General features: G+C 38.4%; 1 protein-coding gene across 2 annotated transcripts in view; it reads right to left on the minus strand.

Moving 5' to 3' along the window:
- Positions 1 to 18191, minus strand: part of uso1 (USO1 vesicle transport factor) — a 29717-nt gene extending 11526 nt beyond the window's left edge. For both annotated transcript variants that reach the window (XM_051705019.1, XM_051705018.1), the window contains exons 1-13: positions 17969 to 18191; positions 14090 to 14176; positions 12637 to 12701; positions 12427 to 12503; positions 9116 to 9216; positions 8913 to 9015; positions 4733 to 4788; positions 4521 to 4641; positions 4225 to 4403; positions 3055 to 3195; positions 988 to 1076; positions 736 to 890; positions 365 to 570 (exon numbers count right to left, since the gene is read on the minus strand). In XM_051705019.1, coding sequence (XP_051560979.1) covers positions 365 to 570; positions 736 to 890; positions 988 to 1076; positions 3055 to 3195; positions 4225 to 4403; positions 4521 to 4641; positions 4733 to 4788; positions 8913 to 9015; positions 9116 to 9216; positions 12427 to 12503; positions 12637 to 12701; positions 14090 to 14176; positions 17969 to 18034 — 1446 coding nt within the window. In that variant the 5' untranslated portion in view covers positions 18035 to 18191. The remainder of the gene's footprint in view (positions 1 to 364; positions 571 to 735; positions 891 to 987; positions 1077 to 3054; positions 3196 to 4224; positions 4404 to 4520; positions 4642 to 4732; positions 4789 to 8912; positions 9016 to 9115; positions 9217 to 12426; positions 12504 to 12636; positions 12702 to 14089; positions 14177 to 17968) is intronic.
- Between the last annotated feature and the right edge of the window lie 2236 nt (positions 18192 to 20427).

Here is a 20427-nt window from a genome sequence, read left to right on the forward strand (position 1 = left end):
TTCGCACCAGCATCTATTTAGCTCCACCTGTTAAAATAGGTGGAGCTAAAAGTCACATGTCAATGACGTGGACCAATGGCAGTAAGAAGGTGATAAGCAGCCAGTAGGATGTTTGCCTGAAATGTCACCCTGGCGAGCCACTATGAACCATTGAAACAAACTCAAAAACACCTTTTTGGCCAGATTTTGTTCTAAATGACGCCACAGACGTTTGTTCTTCGATTTCATAGGAAGTGTGCAGGGGTCTTAAGCACACTGGGCTCAAGGACTGCATGAAAGCAGTGTGATCTTTTAATCAGAGGCTTAAACCCCAAAAACCTAACCACTAAACAGCCATTGATCCCAACAATTTGAGGTTGAGTACCTGGGATAGGATGTTGGTGCACTGCTGCAGAAGGGAAACGGGTGGCTTGCCCAGACTGGTGGCCAACTGTACCCGCAGCAGCTGCTCTTTCTGGGTGAGGTTATCCTGCAGCGCATGAGCCAGAGCCACAGCAGCACACCAGTTTGACAGGGAGTCCACTGAGAACAGACCTCCACATAAGAGCTGTCCCGCTGAGATGGAGTTAGCTGAGAACAGAGAGACAGGCCATGAGTGATGAAATGCACCCAAATAACAAACTAAAAAAAAGTTACTTTACAGTGAAAAAAACAAAAACAAAAAACACACACACAGAAGGAGAGTTGGTACGGAAAGAGGGGAGCACAGCAGGACAATAAGTTGATTTGTCTCACCATCTATAGTGGAGGGCAACAGTGTGGCTACTATCTCCCCCTGCCCTTTATGGTTCTTGTACAGGAAGCACTGGAAGCAGTACAGTACAGCACAGCGGAGAACAAATGGCTGTCTCTCATTCACCATAGACATGAGAAGAACCACAATTGCAGGCCTGGAGAAAACAGCCAACATGTTCATATTTAAGTCTATAAAAGAAAACACAAATTTTCTTGGGTAGTCATTTTCATTAGACTGAGGGCAAACCAGACCTTGGTGGATTCGATGGAGCATTAACGGATGCAAAGTAGTCCTGATTCACCTCAGAGCCACGGATGACCTCTGACACAGTATTGATAGTCTGCAGAAGGAAAACAAACAATAAAAAAAATAAATAAAAAAAGATGCTTATCGTACTAAACACAGCGTTTTATAATATTTAAACTGCTAATTGGTATGGTGTGGACAACAATTTAAAAGAACCACATGATTAAAGGCAATGGCTTTGCTCACGCTGCACAAAATTCTGATTCATTTCAGATTCGTTCTTTAGAACTGAATTACTTTGCTCAATATGGATATCTACAGTATGCTGGTTGCCATAGCAATGAAGCAGGCATCAACCTAAATGTCAAGTGACATCATAGAGCCGAGCTGCCAGTGTGTTAAGAAAAGACAATAAATTTTGCTCATGTCTTTTGTGGGATCCTGCAATGTTGCTGAACTTTTATGTGGTGCATGAAACAACACAGGTGACGGAGGAGGCATTACAGTGGTTAACACATCTATATTTAGACAGACTCACTACAGTGCATCATGAGCGATGTTGCAAAATTTGTCATGTATACACAGTATATATACCGTATATCGGTAACACTATATAATAATACGGTTACATTTGTTAACATTAGTAAATGCTTTAGGTATCATGAGCAAACAATGAACAATATATTTTTTACAGCATTTATTAAAACAGGGATAGTGTACAGTTAGCTGGTTGTCATCCCAAATTAAAACCCTGACAGGGTGATCAAGGCAGAGGGGTCTTGTTTCAGATTGAAGGGGTATATATTTTGCAATAACAACCGGCTGACTGAACATTATCATGCTTATTACATGGCTACTAAACAAATAAATAAATACATACATAAAATACTGATTGCATTGAAATTATGTAATTATGAGAGAAGAAATAAATCGCTGAACAGCTAGTATCCACCTCCAGTTTGCATTAGAGTTCTGTTGGTGTTTATTCTGTGCAAATGACCGTCTGACTGCTCATTATCCGGCTTATTACAAGACTACTTGCCAAATGGGGGTCTGGGTAGCTCAGTGAGTAAAGACGCTGACTATCACACCTGGAGTCGCGAGTTCAAATCCAGGGTGTGCTGAGTGACTCCAGCCAGGTCTCCTAAGCAACCAAATTGGCCCAGTTGCTAGGGAGGTCACATGGGGTAACCTCCTCATGGTTGCTATAATGTGGTTCTCGCTCTCGGTGGGGCGCGTGGAGAATAGCGTGAAGCCTCCACATGCGCTACATCTCTGCGGTAACACGCTCAACAAGTCACGTGATAAGATGTGTGGACTGATGGTCTCAGACGTGGAGGCAACTGAGATTCGTCCTCCGCCACCCGGATTGAGGCGAGTCGCTACGCCACCACAAGGACTTAGAGCGCATTGGGAATTGGACATTCCAAAATGGGGAGAAAGAAAAATAATAACAATAAAAAATAAAAAAAGACGTCCACCTCTGGTTTGCACCAGAGTTCTGTTAGTATTTATTTTGCAATTAATGAACGTCTGACTCATTATTCAGCTCATTATAAGACTACTTGTCAAATAAATAAATAAATGCAAATGAAACATTGATTTGAGTTGCAATTATTTTATTAGCTTACTTGTAAAGATCTCACAGTGATCAGAGAAGTAGTAACGATTGCTCGCCATGAGTGGTCTGATACGTGGATGTGCGGTTGTTACTCAGAAATATCTGAACTCTAGATGGCGCCACTGACCAATCACAATCAAGTATTTCAGAGAGCCGTGTAATAATGTTAGTTAATAATTGTTCGTTGATAGTTCATACTGCATTAACTAATGTTTTTAATGTAATTAATAAATGCTCAAAGTATTGTTTATTATTAGGTTCATGTTAAATTATGTTGTTAACCAATGTTAACAAATGGAAGCTTATTATGAAGTGTTACCAAATAATTTAATTCTTATCTCACCGGATTTATAGAAGATATCTATAAAACATATCTTCATGCCTAAAAATCAGATGTGGGCAATCAGTGTGAACAAAGCCAATGAGACTGATGTTCTGAGAGCAATCTGACCTCTGTTAAGATGTCTGCAGGAACACCTGTGGCCATGAGAATGGTGCACAGCTGCTGGAGAAGACCACACTGGAACATGGCCTTCTGACAGCTGGCAGTGGCCCCTGGAGAGTTCACTGGAGAAACCATCACTCGTACCAGCTACAGGTTGACCAAAGAGAGAAATCACAACAAGAGATGACACCTCATTCTCAAATAAAAAAACAGCACTGATTGAGATGTTCATATTTACTAAGTCTATATATGAACAAAATTAACAGCAGATGTGTTCAACGAGCCATGCAAATAAGCTTGATCTTCATAAAAAAGCAATAAGCTAATTGAGGTCATTCGTTATGATGCTTTTGCTACAGTTAAGGGGTGCTGTAAGGCAAAGTGGATCCCAATAAAAACATCGAACAACCTCGAGCAGCGTCCTGCTTCCATAAAAAGGCAGCAACAGCAATGCGATAAAAGATACCAATGTTCAATAAGTAATCCATTAATTGTTCTTCCAAGTGAGTCCTCTAGTGAACTAATCGAAAAAATAAAACACATCTCTCTTAAAAGTGCAGCAACGATGATGCCACGTATACTGTTTGTGCTTGTGTTAAGTACATATAGTTCGTTAGCCTATAGGCTGGCTCTTGTTGGCAACTTTGCACATTAACATTATTCAATTAACAGAACTGAATTGATGCGTCACAGGTGTGCATATATTAGCTATTTTAAGGAACGGTCACACTAGACTTTGAGTGAGGGCTTCAAATTACAAATGATATTATATTCAAAATGTTAAAATATACGTCTACTCAATTTCCTGCAACAATACAAACATGCAGCTTTGAAATATGTATTCTTTGTATTGAGCCATGAGGTCAGTAAGGGTGTGATGTTTCAATCTTTTATTGGTCACACATCACTTTGACTCACGGGTCAAAGTTTAACCAATCTTGAACTTTTGTACGGAACACTTTTTTGAATGGGAGTGAATGAAGCGTAAAGTGTAGTGTGACCGGGCTCTAAGACGGCTTTGAGCGTGGCTCATCCAATCACATTTTCAAGCTGTAAACACTTTAAATTCAATCCTAATGATGTTTTCTGAATATTCTGTCTGTGTGCATTATATCACAAAGCACTATACTGTACTATATACCTCCACATTCTCTGGAAATGGATTGGTCATATCACCTGTAGCATTAGATGAAGGTTGGTGACCTTCTGTGCTGACCAGCCAGAGTTGTCATCCCCCACCTCAAACCACGGTTTCATCCTTTGGATATATGAGCCTTCTTTAAAAAAATTCTGGTTGGAGCTATTGTTCTTCAGGAGGTTAAGCAACAATAGGAGACAGTCCTCCACCACAATTCCTGTGAGATGAAGATGTATAGTAATAAACAATCTTGCCATCTATGAAAATTCACAGTCATGCCTTTCAAAAGCCCCATTTGTCTACCGTCTTGTTACAAGGATGTTTTAATATATACCTCCATCACTTGAACCCTCCTCTGTGATGATATCGAGAAGTCTCTCAAATGCATTTTCAAAAGCAACAATTTTCTGAATTGCAGCATTGCCTTTGGTTAGCTGCTGCAGAAGTAGCAGACCCTTGATGACGAAAAAAAGTAAAATGGTTTAAATTAACTTCACCTGAAACTTTATGAACACAATCCAGTTACTGAAGAGCAATATCACTTACATCATTACGGATGACTTCTCTGGAGTCAGCAAGAAGATCCATTAACCTGGACACTCCTGCCGAGCGAAGCAACATATCAACACTACATACAAGACATCTAGAATCAGTTGCAGAGAGTAATGCTGAGAAAAGAGAGCTTATAAGAATGATAGTGCTGAATGCAATAAAGTCAATGAACATTGTTGGCAAGCAGTGTAAGCCACATTAAAGTAGACGCCATTTTCAATGTAACATTTTGACACGGGTGTCAATTTGTCGTCATCAGTTTTCTTTGATGTGACCTAGGTCGACATATTAAACGGCCTGTACTATTGTTCTACCCCTCATAGCCTCATTTTCAGTTTAAACACAAATTAAACACACCAAGACTAAAGGTCTTTGCACACCAAAAGCAAATATTCACTGCAATTATCATTTTTAATAGAAACAATGACAAACCGAGCTTTTTTTATTATTTTTTTACAGTGAATGTGATGATTTTCTTTCTTTGCCCAGCGATGAATGAATGAATGAATGAACGTTACATTTATATAGCACTTTTCCTGACACTACACTCAAAGCACTTTACACAGTGAACAGGGGACTCTCCTCAACCACCACCAGTGTGCAGCATGCACCTGATGCAATGGCAGCCATAGTGCACCAGTACACTCACCACACACCAACTATTGCTGGAGAGGAGAGAGTGGAGCGTTAGAGCCAATTAATGGATGGGGATTATTAGGAGGCCATGATTGAGAAGGGCCAATGGGGGGAATTTGGCCAGGACACTGGGGTTACATCCCTACTCTTTTTGAGAAGTGTCCTGGGATTTTTAATGACCATAGAGAGTCAGGACCTCGGTTTAACATCTCATCCGAAGGACAGTGCCTTTTTACAGTATAGTGTCCCCGTCACTATACTGGGGCATTAGGACCTACACAGTCCACAGGGTGAACATCCCTTGCTGGACTCCCTAGCAACCTTAGTCTTCCCAGGAGGTCTCCCATCCAGGTACTGACCAGGCTCAGCCCTGCTTAGCTTCAGTTGGCAACTGGTCTTGAGCTACAGGGTGATATGGCTGCTGGCTGATGAAATGCCTTTATAAATAAAATATGAGCTTTGGATCACGTCAGGATCCGCTGCTGTTACCAAAACCAGCAACAGGTGGCGCTAAAGCACAGAAAGCTGTTTTGACCACCAACATTAATCGCTTAAGTAACTCAATGAAGAAATCCTGAAGTAGCAGTGACGATGTGTAGTTAATTTGCATCAAATGCCTGTGTTTCACTTTTTTTTTTATAAACAACTTTACAGATCTTGCATGTTTTTCTTCACCAAATATTAATAACATTAACACTGTGCAGTGCACTCTGTATAGATGTCTTCGTATCAAAGTGCATTTGTATACCAAAAACGTGGTAATGTTGGTTAGAAATGTGTTTTATTGTGTGGATTACAAAGACTCTTGGAGTGTTTAGATGTCGTCATGTTTAATTCATGGCATGCAGATTTTGAACAAATGTATACAGTATTGTTCCAATTGACAATTATTTTAACAGTGATTGTGTGTGTGCATCACGCAGTGATTTTAAACAAATGTACTCAACAAAAGCATACACCATGTGCATGGCACACTCATCACCTTTGCTGCAATTTTAAGAGAGATCCGTTTTATTTTTCCGATTGGATCTGTAGAAAATGCGCTTGCTTTTCAGTTCTTTTTCTCATACGTGATGGCCGAAGGGCAGACCAGCTGAAAAGTACTTTGCACCACCTACCGTAGGGTAAAGTCGCTTGTCGATTAACTCCACCTATTGTAAAGGGGTGAATGTGCTAACAGCTATTATTCGACCTTTCTTTTAATGTGAGAGGGCCTTTCGTCAGCAATTTGTTTTGCATTATCGCATCACCTCTGGTGTGCAAAGGTCTTAAGGTCTATTGTTATAATTTGCCCAGTAGTTTCTGCAGGACAAAACACACAGAAATACACTTCTGTTCCTGTAATATGTGTAGACGGTCATTGTTGTATAATGTGGTCTTGTATCTTTCGGAAGCATGTGGCCTAGTCTCTTTACTGTATATGCTGGCAGTGAAGTAGGTCCTGGTTACTCTTATCACCTTGTGGTCTAAGAAGGGAGCAGACTTTTGGGGCTTTTCCACTGCACGGTACAGCTCGACTCGACTCTGCTCGCTTTTTGGGGTTTTCCACTGTGGATAGTACCTGGTACCTGATACTTTTTTTAGTACCACCTCAGTCGAGGTTCCAAGTGAGCCGAGCCGATACTAAACCCTGCAGATCACTGATTGGTCAGAGAGAATCGTCACTACCAGCGTCACTGGATTTGCGACACGGGACATCAACCCACTAGTTTTAAAATTAGCAACAGCGATAGCAGTATCATTTGTTCACGTGACTTTCAAATTGTAAAAAGAAATGGCTGTGCGCAAAACCATGGCGTGGTCAATAAACGAGGTGCAGACGTTCCTCTCTTTAGCGATGAGCGAAACGACGCGAAACAAAAAAGTCTTTCAGGAACTGTCTCAACTGTTAGCGGCACACGGCTACCACCGGACCTACCAAAAGTGTAGGGAAAAGTAAAAAAACTTAAGTGACTACAGAACCATCAAGGACCACTACAGCCTGAGAGGTTCAAATAGAAGAAAGTGGAAGTGGTTCGACCAAATGGACGCTAACTATGGCAATAGACCGGCGAGCAATGGGAGGGAGAGTGCCCTGGACTCGGCGTTGTTGGAGTCCACGATGGAGGATGGTACGTTATGTTACGTTAACTCTATATTCTGCTTGAAAGCTTCACTTTATTTAGTTGACCAGCTACTGGAAGGCTTGCTTCTAAAACAACCAGGCCAATTTAACTGTTACACTTGTGTAAAATCACCATGCAACAACTGCTTTATGCAGCACAATGAGCTAGTAGCTAACAGCTAGTGGTCGTGTTATTGTTTATGGTCAGTAATGTTTGTGTCGCGTTTAAGATGAGGTCACGGCAGTAGAGGCGGCGCAACTATGACGTCAGCGTATAATCCCACTCACGTTGAGGCGGCACTAAACTGCAGTGGAAAAGCAAGCTCAGAAAAGTAAAACGAGCAGAGTCGAGTCGAATCGAACCGTAACGTGCAGTGGAAAATTGCCATATGTATTTAGCCAAGGATTTTGATTGGTTAGAGACCGCAAAGGTGAAAACTTCCAACAGAGACAGCGATAGAAGATGATAATATCTACTATGTGGGGTGCCTGGGTAGCTCAGCAGGTAAAGACGCTGACTATCACACCTGGAGTCGCGAGTTTGAATCCAGGGCGTGCTGAGTGACTCCAGCCAGGTCTCCTACGCAACCAAATTGGTCCGGTTGCTAGGGAGGGTAGAGTCACAAGGGGTAACCTCCTCATGGTCGCTATAATGTGGTTCTAATGTGGTGGGGCACGTGGCGAGTTGTGCACGGATGCCGTGGAGAATAGCGTGAAGCCTCCACACGCACTACGTCTCCGTGGTAACGCGCTTAACAAGCCACGTGATAAGATGCGTGGATTGATGGTCTTAGACGCGGAGGCAACTGAGATTCGTCCTCCGCCACCCGGATTGAGGCGAGTCACTACGCCACCACGAGGACTTAGAGCACATTGGGAATTGGGCATTCCAAATTGGGGAGAAAAATATTCCTCACATGTAGCTGAACAAACAAATATCTGTAACCAATGAACACTCTAGCTACATAATGATGACTTGTGTGGTTACCTTTTCAATTTTCGGGAGTGGCAAATTTGCAGGGATTAGAAATAAAAAGGGTGATTAAACGCCTGCTACGTTATGCGTGCCGTTATGTCTCACGTACAGTTGTACGTTCTAGCCTTTCAAAGTTTACTCTATTGTCCGTGAGTCAGTACGGACTGGTTCGACGCATGCTTAGTGATACTCTATAGTGCAGTCAATCCCAGGCATGCACAGAACAAATGACAACATTTTTGGCATGCGCACTGTGCACAAGACGCAGCGGCAAATGACAATTGAAGAATACTTTTGGCATTACCGAGGAGGGCCAAGATTAGGCCCTGTATGCATCATGGATATTACTGTACACATGGTGAAGAGTTCACATGATAAAAAAAAAATATGTTAGAGGATTTCAAACTCAAATCCTTATGTGTGTTAATTTCAAGATATTAAGAGATTCTTGGCCTCACCCATGGGGCTGACCAGGATGATGCCTTGGACCTGAGCACACTGGTTTTTCAAAAGTGCAGTTAGGAGCTTCACACCCGGCCAGCGCACGTGGAAGTCAAACTCCTAACCATGTCAAACCATGTAATGACAAGAACATGTTAAAATAAGAAAACAAAGGAATCAAACAAGACAACTGATCTCACAGAACTAAACTCAGGCCTACCTCCAACAGTGTGAGGAGAAGAGTGATATTTTCCATTTCCTGGATGAACTTGTCAGTGAACTGAACTCCCAAATCATCCTCCTGCTTTTGCGGGATCTCCTCTAATAGAGAAAATGAAATGCAAAGAAGCATGTTCTTTTCTGCTTTTACTTAATTACTTAAATGCAGATAATGCAAGGAGGAACAGAAAGAGAAGGCTAAATGACACAGTGATACTAGGAGGGAAAAGCATCTAACTGGGTGGGAGATACTTTGTGCTAAAGCCATCGGATCACAATAAAGCTGCAAAGAAAAGGTGAATCAGCTATTTTCAGTACATAGAAAACTGTACAGTATTTTAAAGTTATCAAGACTTAAGATGGAACAGAAGTGGAATGAGTCTGCTGACAAGATGGGTATTAATACAAAGAGGGATAGACAAAAATAGTGCATCACCCCACAGGTTAGGAAACTGGGACAGTGAGACGGGTGAATGTATAAAAATAAAGCTCAACAATAAAATCACCGGTTAAAGAAACAGGTCACCAAAAAAAAAAAAAAAAAAAAAAAAAAAAGATAATTCTCTCATTATGTACTCAGCCTCGTATTACTTTTTTTTTTCCTCTGCCGAACACAAAGATATCCATACAATGCAGGTCCATGGGGTCCAAAACTCTCAAGTTCCAAAAAGCACATAAAGGCAGCAAAAAAGTAACCTGTATGACTAGAGTGGTTTAATCCATGTCTTCTGAAGTGATATGATAGGTTATGGATGAGAAACAGACCAAAATAAACTCCTTTTTCACTGTAAATCTTGACATCTGCAGTCTCCTCGGAAGAGCACGTGTACAGCACGGGAAGATGCGTCAAGACCGAGGAAGTGTATTCGAGCTTCAAATCATGATCACGACATGAAGATGGCAGATGTCAAGATTTATGGTGAAAAGGAAATTACGTTTCTCACATAAAACCGATCGTATCGCTTTAGAAGACATGAAATAACCCACTGGAGTCCTATGGATTACCTTATGCTGCCTTAATGTCCTTTTAAGAGCGTGAAAGTTTTGAACCCCATGGACTTGCATTGTCTGGATATCAACACATCAAACGTCTATGAAAATTCTTCGTTTGTGTTCTGCAGAAGAACTAAGGAATACAAGTTTGAGATGGCATAAGGGTTAGTAAATAATACATTCATTCTTTTTTGGGTGAACTATTCCTTTAAAACTTAACCTTTCCCCCACACAGCACAGCACACTTCAAGTTTTTTCTTTCTTTTTTTAAACAGATTAACTAAACAGCCAATTCGTGGGAAATTCTCATTCTTTTACTGAACACACTTTCACTGTCAGTAACACTGGGCTCAGGATACAAAAAGTTTATATTTAGAGGGAATCATATGCTTAATAACCAATGATTATTAATTCATCAACAATGCTTACAGAAGTCATCATAAAAAGGAATAGTTCACCCAAAAATGAAAATTCTCTCATCATTTGCTCACCCTCATGCCATTCCAGATGTGTATGACTTTCTTTCTTCTGCAGAACACAAATAAAGTTTTTAGAAGAATATTTCAGCTCTGTAGGTCCATACAATGCAAGTGAATGGTGACCAGAACTTTGAAGCTCCTAAAAGCACATAAAGGCGGCATAAAAGTAATCTATAAGACTCCAGTGGTTTAATCCATGTCTTCAGAAGTGATATGATAGGTGTGGGTGAAAAATGGATCAATATTTAAGCCTTTTTTACTATAAATTCTCCTCCCTGCCCAGTAGAGGGCAATATGCAGGAAGAAAAGTAGAGATTGATTGTAAAAAAAGGACTTAAATATTGATCTGTTTTTCACCCACACCTATCATATCACTTCTGAAGACATGGATTAAACCACTGGAGTCTTATGGGTTACTTTTATGCTGACTTTATGTGCTTTTTGGGGCTTCAATGTTCTGGTCACCATTCACTTGCATTGTATGGACCTACAGAGCTAAAATATTCTTCTAAAAATCTTCATTTGTGTTCTGCTGAAGAAAGTAATACACATCTGGGATGGCATGAGGGTGAGTAAATGATGAAATAATTTTCATTTTAGGGTGAACTATCCCTTTAAAATGCACATGAACAACACATTAATTATGCAAAGGCATTACACAGCAAACATAATGATCGATTGTCTATCTTTGGATCAGCACTAGTCTGTATAACATGACAATTTAAATTAGACACTCATCCAAAAAAAAAATAATTCTTCATTTTCTTATCTCCTGTCCAGCCCTTAGAGCACTTCTCTAAAGCTCTTTGGCTCAAAAACTAGGATTAAAATACATAATCTGTGTAATCCACTGGCCTGTTTAAGACATTTGGACATGTTATTTTTTTTCCATCAATTACACACATCTTTTCATCTGGGACTGAGAAAACAGTATTTTCTCAATTTAAAGGTGCGCTCAGTAACTTTTTGTTGGTGTCATCTTGGATTTATACTGACAACTAGTGGTGTGGATGCAGCATGATTCAATCAATAGTTTTCAGTTACAGATGCCATTGTAGAAATTCACCATTCACAATCAGCCATGATTAATCCAAGAGTGAAAGTGTCCAATAACAAGCCGGTTACTGAGATTAAGCGAGTAGTATTCAGCTGGTCATGTGATTCTAACATGGCTGCCCCCATTAGGGGACCCTCTCCATGTAGAATAAAACAGCTTTTATAAGGTTACTGATATGACTAGAGTCCTCATCTCATGTGAGTGCTCATGATTAAATACACATGTTTCAAAATTGCAATTAATTTCTTTAAGAGTAAAACTTTAGGTATGCATGCAACATTAAATGTATTATTTTATGGAATTAGGAAAACAACTTATAGTTCTGTTCACTGAGCGCTTCACCCCTACATTCGTGTGTCAATGCTACAGGCTACACTGTGAGATTTTCAGTCCTGCATAAAGCTCCATCAATAAAAGCCCTGACTAAAGGAGGATTCTACAGGTTTCAAAGCATGGATGGGCTAGTGGTTAGATTAGCATCATGCACAAAAGAGGTGCTTTACCTTCAGTATCATCTGGCGGATTAAACATGGAAAGAAAAAGGAGGAGCATCAGATATACAACATTTCCCTACTCATCACAAATAAACAACTACTCTGCAAGAGGGACCAGTGTCACACTGAAATGATGTTTACTGACTGTAAGAACAATTGAGTCATTTGAAGAGACCTATCTATTTGAAAAAGTGCAAATCAGACACATATGGACACTAAACAAATCAATTAAAATCCCAACATGTTAATATCTGAACCAGACAAATAAATAAATAAGAGAATAGCATACCTTGTTCCTCCTCTTCATCATTGCAAACAATATTGTATAATGTGTCCAAAGCGTAACCCAGGATTTCAGTGTCTGAGCTGTTTCAAATAACAACCAAAGCAAAGTCACGATGCATTGTAAATGACCAAAAAAATGCTTTCACACAATATCAATTAAAGACAACAAGAGACAATTAATTTAATTTGGGCTAAAACAAAGTTTGGAACATACCGGTCAGTCTGCAGTATACGAACCAAATGGTCCATTGCCATTGTGCCCACTTCCATGCGGTATTTCTGTAATAAAAAGCCTACTTGACACATGTTCCACAAATTATTGAGAAAGGAATATATTTCCTTTGTGGATAGCTGAACTAATACAATAAACTGCAAATATAAACTTGATAAAAGGATTACTTGTGCTCATAATGCAACCACGGCAACAGTAGATGACATCTAGATAATGAAATGAGTTATTAGCTGTGTTTAATCAGGCCCTAACTGTGAGTATTTCACAAGCAATATTTTTTCAGGATTTTTCCTGAGTAGAACGAGTGCTCCCGCTCTGTGCTCTCCTGTAAATGGACTCGCGCGCACTTGCATGCTCCAGAGATGAACACAGATGCGTGCGTCAGATGAGAAGCATATTAAGCGCTTATGAAACACAGAATGCAAGATGAATGTCATTGAAAATTGCTTTTAATGCCATAAAAACCCTGTTCATGTTTCTTTTTTTTCTTACCCTTTTCTCCCAATTTGGAATGCCCAATTTCCACTGCTTAGTAGGTCCTTGTGGTGGCGTGGTTACTCACCTCAATCCGGGTGGTGGAGGACAAGTCTCAGTTGCCTCCGCTTCTGAGACCGTCAATCCGCGCATCTTATCACGTGACTCGTTGTGCATGACACCGCGGAGACTCACAGCATGTGGAGCTCATGCTACTCTCCACGATCCACACACAACTCACCACACGCCCCATTGAGAGCGAGAACCACTAATCACGACCATGAGGAGGTTACCCCATGTGACTCTACCCTCCCTAGCAACCGGACCAATTTGGTTGCTTAGGAGACCTGGCTGGAGTCACTCAGCATGCCCTGGATTCGAACTCGTGACTCCAGGGATGATAGTCGGCATCAATACTCGCTGAGCTACACAAGTCCCCCGTACATGTTTCTTAAATTCTCTCGGTCTCACGTGAAGCCATGCACTGATAGAAAAGCCCACGCTGTGCATATGAATATTTACATATAGCTATTTACACACGATATTGCAAAATCTGTGTCGTTTCACACTTTGTATTGTCGCCACAATATATGTCGTCATATCGCCCAGCCCTAAAACACAGCAATGTTGAAAGCCCCAAAGGGCCACAGTGTTCACACTCTTTGGGGAAATCAAACAAAGAAAGGCTTACTTACAGTTGTCTCTGCACATAAAGCTGAGACAGTTTTTTAACATCTAAAAAATAGCTAACATCACCTTTAAGGAATCATTGTAAAAAAATAATCATTCAGTGAAATGAATGCAGCATATTGTCAGTCACTTATGTACTATGAGGAGCATCCAATGTGTATAGACTTATAATACAATTTAGCAATGCAATTCAGCATTTATAACCACCACAACACCCTTATAACAAGGTTACATCATACATACAACATAACAAACATGAACTGCTGCTCACCTTGGACAGAGACTTGAGGGCTCGAACAGCATCTCTACGATCCTCCAACAGCGTGGATGAAGCCACACGGTCACACAACTTCTGAATCTGGAAATAACAAACAGACACACAAGAACTGTAAATGAATTAAAGGCCTCATCACATCCAGGTCAAAGGGATAGTTCACCCAAAAATGAAAATTCTCTCATCATTTACTCACCCTCATGCCATCCCAGATGTGTATTAGGGCTGAAACAATTAGTCGATGTTACAGACAATGTCGACAATAAAAAATTGTCAACAAAAATGTTCGTTGTCGAATAGTTGTTTCATGTCATTTAACATAACATGAGATCACATTAAACTCTAATGATGATGCGTGAGAGCAGCACTGCAGTTCACGTCTGACTGATGAGATGAAGAATTACACAGATCACAGATGCACTCTAAACTTTCCAAACAGCTTCAGCTGATGTAGATCACAAAGTATGAGGAAATTATAATGCAAAAATACAAAATAAGTAAATACAGAAGCACTCTCATTGTGGAATAAGTGGAGCCGGAGCTCTTTAAAGGAAACACACCAGCGTTACATCTTTAATGCAGTTATGTTTAATGCATTACATCTTTAATGCGTTACATCTTTAATGCGTTACATCTTTAATGCGGTTATATTTAATGCAGTTATATTTAATGCGTAACATCTTTAATGCAGTTATATTGAATGTGTTACATCTTTAATGCAGTTATGTTTAATGCGTTACATCTTTAATGCATTACATCGTTAATGCGGTTATATTACTGTGTAACATCTTTAATGCGGTTATATTTAATGCGCTACATCTTTAATGCAGTTATGTTTAATGCGTTACATCTTTAATGCATTACATCTTTAATGCGGTTATATTTAATGCGTAACATCTTTAATGCGGTTATATTTAATGCGTAACATCTTTAATGCGGTTATATTTAATGCGTAACATCTTTAATGCGGTTATATTTAATGCGTAACATCTTTAATGCGGTTATGTTTAATGCGTTACATCTTTAATGCATTACATCTTTAATGCAGTTATATTTAATGCGTAACATCTTTAATGCGGTTATATTTAATGCATAACATCTTTAATGCGGTTATATTTAATGCGTAACATCTTTAATGCGGTTATATTTAATGCGTAACATCTTTAATGCGGTTATATTTAATGCATTAAATCTTTAATGCGGTTATATTTAACATGGTTATATTTAATGCATAACATCTTTAACGTGGTTATATTTAATGCATAACATCTTTAATGCGGTTATATTTAATGCATAACATCTTTAATGCGGTTATATTTAATGCGGTTATATTTAATGCATAACATCTTTAATGCGGTTATATTTAATGCATAACATCTTTAATGCGGTTATATTTAATGCATAACATCTTTAATGCGGTTATATTTAATGTGGTTATATTTAATGCATTAAATCTTTAATGCGGTTATATTTAACGTGGTTATATTTAATGCATAACATCTTTAATGCGGTTATATTTAATGCATAACATCTTTAATGTGGTTATATTTAATGCAGTTATATTTAATGCATAACATTTTTAATGCGGTTATATTTAATGCGTATAATAAACAAGGGTTGTATTTAATGCGTTACATCTTTAATGCGGTTGTATTTAATGCGTTACATCTTTAATGCGGTTATATTTAATGCGTTACATCTTTAATGCGGTTGTATTTAATGCGTTACATCTTTAATGCGGTTGTATTTAATGCGTTACATCTTTAATGCGGTTATATTTAATGCGTTACATCTTTAATGCGGTTATATTTAATGCGTTACATCTTTAATGCTGTTACATTTAATGCGTTAGAGCTTTATTAAAGTTCAAATAATACAGAAGAAGATCATGTAAATAATTACAATCTCTGAAACGGTCATTTCTCTGTGCGGTCAGCACCTCTTCTATGAGTTGTACGAATGTCCCGATCTAAGGGGGAGAGACTGAAACTGCGCCCGTCTGATGCACACTCTGTCACGGGACGCTCGTCCCTCGAGCGCATGCTTAATGCAGCTAGATTATAACGTGATGACTCGTGACTTATTGAATCATAATGATATGACTAGACATAGTGTCACTGTGTGTTTCTTATCGTGAAGAACATTGTCAATACGCAGCTTTATTAATAAGAGAGAGTTTGTTTTTTTGTGAGTTAAAGATGGATTGAAGTGAACAGAAAGGTGAGAGTCTTCGCCCAGTTATACACGGCAACAAAATACATTTTTGATTTGTTTTTGTTTTGGCTTGTTTTCCAATATAAATATCTAAAACTCCTTTAAAACAACGTACATTTACTTTAGCAGCTATACTGCAGAAAAAAGAAATATTGTCTGAGAATGTTTTAATATTATATTCAAATACAAATATTTTAAAATATCTAAAAATCCTTTAAAAAATGATGCATTCACATGAGAAGCAGCATATCAGATATTTAGACTTGCTTTTAGAGGATAGATCTTGAATATAAGTATATTTTGTCTTTACTGCACTCGCAGAAGTATAAGTGAAAAAATACACTTATATTTAAGATACATTCTCTTAAAGCACGTCTAAATATCTTATCTTATGTTGCTTCTCATGTAAATGTTTCTTGTTTTAAGGATTTTTAGACAATTTTAAAGGGAAAACAAGACAAAAACACTTGATAAGAGGATTTTTTTGCAGTGAATTTCTTTATTGAATTAAACTTAATAAAAAATATGTTTTTCCTTTAATTCAGTGAATGTCATTTAGAGGTATTTTTAAAAGATGATTTTGTCCTCTTTATTGTTAGTAAACACGTTTAATACAACATTTTAAGCCGGGGCACAAGCTGAATAATCGGTTAAGAGCTAATAATTAATCGTTGCAATAATCGTTGAATAATCGTTCTAATAATCGTTAAATTAATCGATTATCAAAATAATCATTAGTTGCAGCCGTAGCCGCTCAATGCATGTGAATGGTGACCAGAACTTTGAAGCTTCAAAAAAAGCACATAAAAGGCAGCATAAAAGTAATCCATACGCCTCAAGTGGTTTAATCCATGTCTTCAGAACTGATATGATAGGTGTGGGTGAGAATCAGATCAATATTTAAGTCCTTTTTTACTATAAATTCTCCTCCCTGCCCAGTAGGGGGTGATATACATAAAGAATGTGAATCACCAAAAACACAAGAATAATGTGTAAGTGAAATTGGAGATTTATAGTAAAAAATGACTTACTGATCTGATTCTCACCCACATCTATCATATCACTTCTGAAGACATGGATTAAACCACTGGAGTCGTATGGGTTACTTTTATGCTGCAATTTATGTGCTTTTTGGAGCTTCAAAGTTCTAGTCACCATTCACTTGCATTATATGGAGCTACAGAGCTGAAATATTCTTCTAAAGATCTTCATTTGTGTTCTGCAGAAGAAAGAAAGTCAAACACATCTGGGATGGCATGAGGGTGAGTAAATGATGAGAGAATTTACATTTTTGGGGTGAACTATCCCTTTAATAACTATCTACAGAGAATAACATGGAAACATTACAACAGTATGTTGGAAATAACACTATGGCAAACAGCACTCATGTCGCTTGTTGTTGTTTGCATTATTATTATGACACCCAATGTGCGTTCACACACCAAACAACAAATGTACAGTGTAAACTATGTATGTTTTTGTTGTTAATAAATACACACACAGCAATGAGATGTTTACATGTCAACATAATCAGTTGATCGGTGAGTAGATACTTAAACAATAAACAGCTGTTGCGATACTTATTCTAGAACTAGATTGAGTGTGATATATTTTACTCTATTTTGGCTAAATCAATAATCATTAAACAGTAATTAAACTCACTGTTTCTGCTCCAGTCGGTTGTGGGCCTGCTGCTGGTCCTCCCATAACGCCCCTGAGGAAATTCATCTTTATATTTGTCCGCTACAGTACGAATTTAAACTTCAGAGTCAAGCATCAAATAACCTCACAAAATGATCAGGACAAATAAATAAATGTGTCTAAAACAGCAGCAGCCCGATGTTGCGCTAATAAACCAGGAACTGTGACACGCATGCGCAGAGACGTGGCGATACGTGGCTGACTACAGCGCCAACGACGATCTCTTAAAGATACAGTACACGTAAAATCTCTTAAAGATACAGTACATATAAAATCATGCTGAAACCCGACGATGAGACCTTTTTCTCAGACTGTGATGACGTGTTTCCGCCTTATTTAGCCGCGTGAATATATATTATAATTTTTTTTAAATATTGAGTGTAAATTTATAACATTATGCTTTGTTATATTACCCTGGCATTAGTTTTAAAAACTGAATTACCACAGCTGTGAGGGGGTTTCTATTACAGCTGCTGAGAGAGTAAGCAAATTTGGCATCTTCTCCCATTTCACTGCTTAATCCACTGCTCTCTATTTTTCTCCTCTTCTGGAAAGTCATTCAGCCGTAATAGTGGATTTTTTCTTTTGGTCTTGGAGCATATGGGTAAGTGAAAATAATATTTGCTGTGGTCTCCCATTCACCACTGTCGAAGTTTACCAGAGAGTATTTAGCAGAGACAGGCCACTTCTATTAAAATAAATGGGAAAAATTGGAACACCCAACAGATGTAGAAAGGAAGTCCCGCCTTACAGTTAAAAGAGCCAATCGCCTTTTAGATACAGACATCACCTGTCAATCAATACACCTGCAAAAAAATTCTACTTACACAATTAGAAAATTAATGTAAAGTAATGTGGTGACCACCTGCTGAAGCCAAGATTATGTTCTTTCTCCACCAAAATGGAGAACTGGAGTATATAAACTTAATGATAATAATTGGATGGCCAATGGAAATATTATATATTAACATTGGAAGGTTACATTTCAGATGATCTCATAATATGAACACTGAACAAATATCTATGCATATTATATGATTATTTACACACACACACACAAAAAAAAACAAAGCCTGATAAGGCATATTTTGTGTTGGGAAAAACAGCATTGTTGTTTGATTAAGCCACATGGTGCAATGTCTCCTTTTCCATTTATGGGTATTATCTGGATTTTCTAAACTGAAGTATTTGGCTGATTGAAGTCTGAATGGAAAGGCCATGGTGGCATTTATTTACACAATAAATGTAATGTTCCAGGTACACAGAACATGGTGGTAAGGATGGGTGGGTGGAAGGTTTGCCTAGAGGCAGGACTTATTGGTATACTACCATCAGAACACTCCAAACAGACAACACAGTTAAAAAACTAAAAATACAATAAAACAAAAGGTATTGAGTGCTATGTCCCTGATGAAGATTGTTCTAGAAATATTGCAAATACTACAAGCTACCTGACAAGGAGAACACGAACATCAAAAACAGCGCTACATCAGACTGTTCTTACAAAACCAGTGTGAAAATTAGACAGTACAAATGCAAAATGAAAACAGTGCCTGTCCAACAGCAATTGTTGTTCCTCCTACTCATAAAGAAAAGCATTCACATGTTCCTGCAAAGATGAGTGTGGATATTAATGAATATATTTTTTTAAATCTACAGTACACAGCAGAAAACTAAATAAATTAAATATTTCAAATGCTCCCCCTTTTACATGTTATGTGTGTGGGAAAAAAGATTTAAAAAACATTTTGGCAGCCTCCATTTCCACAGACAGCAAATATTAATAACAGCAATGATCAAAATATCATCAGACAGTGCAGAACTTAAAAAAACTAGTTTATTTGGGAAGGTCAAACATACACCAGCATTTTTTTTTCTTTACCCTGTATGATGCTGATAAGTCCTCATATCTAAGAGACTTAACCATAAAATGAAACTCACATCACAAAGCAAAAATCAAACTAAAGGCACAATCACTTTTTATAATTTTAGAAAAACATTCAGCATAAACTCAAACCTCCCTTAAAGGGACAGTTCACCCAAAAATGTAAATTCTCTCCTCATTTACTCAGCCTCATGCCATCCCAGATGTGTATGACTTTCTTTCTTCTGCAGAACACAAATGAAGATTTATAGAAGAATATTTCAGCTCTGTAGGTCCATACAATACAAGTGAATGGTGACTAGAACTTTGAAGCTCCAAAGAGTACATAAATGCAGTATAAAAGTAATCCATAAGACTCCAGTGGTTTAATCCATGTCTTCAGAAGTGATATGATAGGTGTGGATGAGAAACAGATCAATATTTAAGTAATTTTTGACTATAAATGTACACTTCATGCACATCGCACCCTACTAGGCAGGGAGGAGCATTTATAGTAAAAAAGGACTAAAATATTGATCTGCTTCTCACCCACACC

This window comes from Myxocyprinus asiaticus, chromosome 8 (genome assembly GCF_019703515.2).
Source record: "Myxocyprinus asiaticus isolate MX2 ecotype Aquarium Trade chromosome 8, UBuf_Myxa_2, whole genome shotgun sequence".
Lineage (NCBI taxonomy): Eukaryota > Metazoa > Chordata > Actinopteri > Cypriniformes > Catostomidae > Myxocyprinus > Myxocyprinus asiaticus.